The sequence below is a fragment of the Achroia grisella genome, unplaced genomic scaffold (genome assembly GCF_030625045.1).
Source record: "Achroia grisella isolate CSIRO2021 unplaced genomic scaffold, CSIRO_AGI_Agris_v1 utg25068, whole genome shotgun sequence".
Taxonomy (NCBI): Eukaryota; Metazoa; Arthropoda; class Insecta; order Lepidoptera; family Pyralidae; genus Achroia; species Achroia grisella.
In genome coordinates, this window is record NW_026712742.1 from 156,668 (window position 1) to 158,465 (window position 1,798).

The 1,798-nt window shown below is 39.2% G+C and overlaps 1 protein-coding gene across 1 annotated transcript; it reads right to left on the reverse strand.

Moving 5' to 3' along the window:
• Positions 1-544: 544 nt before the first annotated feature.
• Positions 545-952, reverse strand: LOC131842831 (uncharacterized). Its single transcript, XM_059191397.1, has one exon. It carries the CDS (start codon positions 950-952, stop codon positions 545-547), a length of 408 nt encoding a protein of 135 aa, XP_059047380.1.
• Between the last annotated feature and the right edge of the window lie 846 nt (positions 953-1,798).

Sequence of the window (1,798 nt, forward strand, 5' to 3'; positions counted from 1 at the left end):
CAATGGGTGAGGATATTTAATTCTTTAAAATATTGACGTAATGACTCTCTCGAACCCATACCATAAATGACTCTCTTTTTGTAAAATAAATATAGTATTTAAATCGGCAGCTTTACTTCACAGCAGTATGCCATATGACATAATGCTATGGAGACTAACTAAAATATACAAGTTTTGGCGTCGCGACGTCTGTTAATTGCCTTATTCTTCTAATTGCATAAGCAGCAGAACAGAGTCTACTGGCTAATTTTGAAATATGGGGCCCCCATTGTAACTTCGAGTCCACTGTTATTTAAAACAAAAATTGTATCAATAACTAAATACATTATTTCATCATTAAGCAATAGCTGCGTAGTTGTTTGTCTTACATTAGGAAACGTGAATTTAATACACTTAGTTTTGTTAGTATTTAATAATAGGTTATTACATGTGAACCAATATAATATAGCAGAGATAGCATAATTTACATCGTCTAATTGATTACTTTGGCGACCAACTTTAAACAGTAACGAAGCATCAAATAACACTCTCTCTCTCTTCCTGGCTATATATCCCACATGGTGGTGGGGTCAGCTTTCCCTATTTTTGTCCGCCACTTTATTCTGTCCCGGACATCGTCTTCAGAGACCTCACACTCTATCATGTCCCTAGCAACAACATCGTCCCATCCCTTCCTTGGTCTGCCTCTGCCCCTTCGACCAGGAATAGAAAGTTGCAGTGCCAGGTTTCCGACGTAATCAGGCGGCTTTCTCTTCACGTGTCCATACCATCGCAGCCTACTTTCCTGCATTTTTTCAGCAATGTCGCGAACAGCCAGGCTTCCCCGTACGTACTCGTTGCGGATTTTATCGAGCCTGGTTATACCGCACATCCACCTCAGCATCTTCATTTCAGCAACTCGGATGGTATGCACATTCTTTTGGGTTACGGGCCATATTTCACTGCCATACATAAGAACGGGTCTTATAATTGTTTTATAAATTAACCCTTTGAGTTTAACAAGCATTCTCTTGTCGCATGTAACACCAGTCACTTCTCGCCATTTAAGCCACGCTGCAGCTATTCGGTGTTGAATATTGCATTCTATATTCCCGGAGTTGTGGATTATACTTCCCAGATACTTATATTGATCACACATGGTGATCATTTGCCCTTCAATGGAAATTGGACTGTTATCGGAGGTATCTGGCACATTCATAGCCATGTACTGGGTTTTCGCAATATTCAATACTAGACCACTCATTTGCAACTGATGCTTCCAATACAGAAGCGACTCCTGCAACTCAATGCGACTTTCTGTACAAATCGCTACATCATCTGCGTATATGAAGGTCCAGCATGCTGATTCCTGCGCAACCTCTGTGAGTGAGTCCAGAACCAGGCAAAACAAGAAGGGGCTTAGTACTGAGCCCTGATCTGCAAATAACACTATAGCTGCAATTTTCTCTACCATGTAGGGAAGGTCATTTATATAAATTAAAAAGAGAAATGTGTCTAAGATTGAACCTTGAAAAACGCTGAGAGCATCCTGTGACTTCTCCCATGATTTGAATATATACGTAATAAGCGCTACGCCTGCATCAGTAGTGGACTTACCAACTTTCACTTAGAACTGGCAATATAGAAATTGATTTACAGCTGCCTAGCTCAAATCTATCTACTGATTTAAGCAATGAAATGAATTTGCTAAATTTGCTAAAATCATTAGTTGAGGAAAAACGCCATTATCAACACATTTATTAAAAATAGTAGCTAGATAAGAAGCAACAATATATATGAATGAACTAACTACTTTAAC

Bases quoted from the DNA above. Each gene is read 5' to 3' on its own strand.
- LOC131842831 (XM_059191397.1), bottom strand. From the start codon at position 952: ATGTATGGCAGTGAAATATGGCCCGTAACCCAAAAGAATGTGCATACC.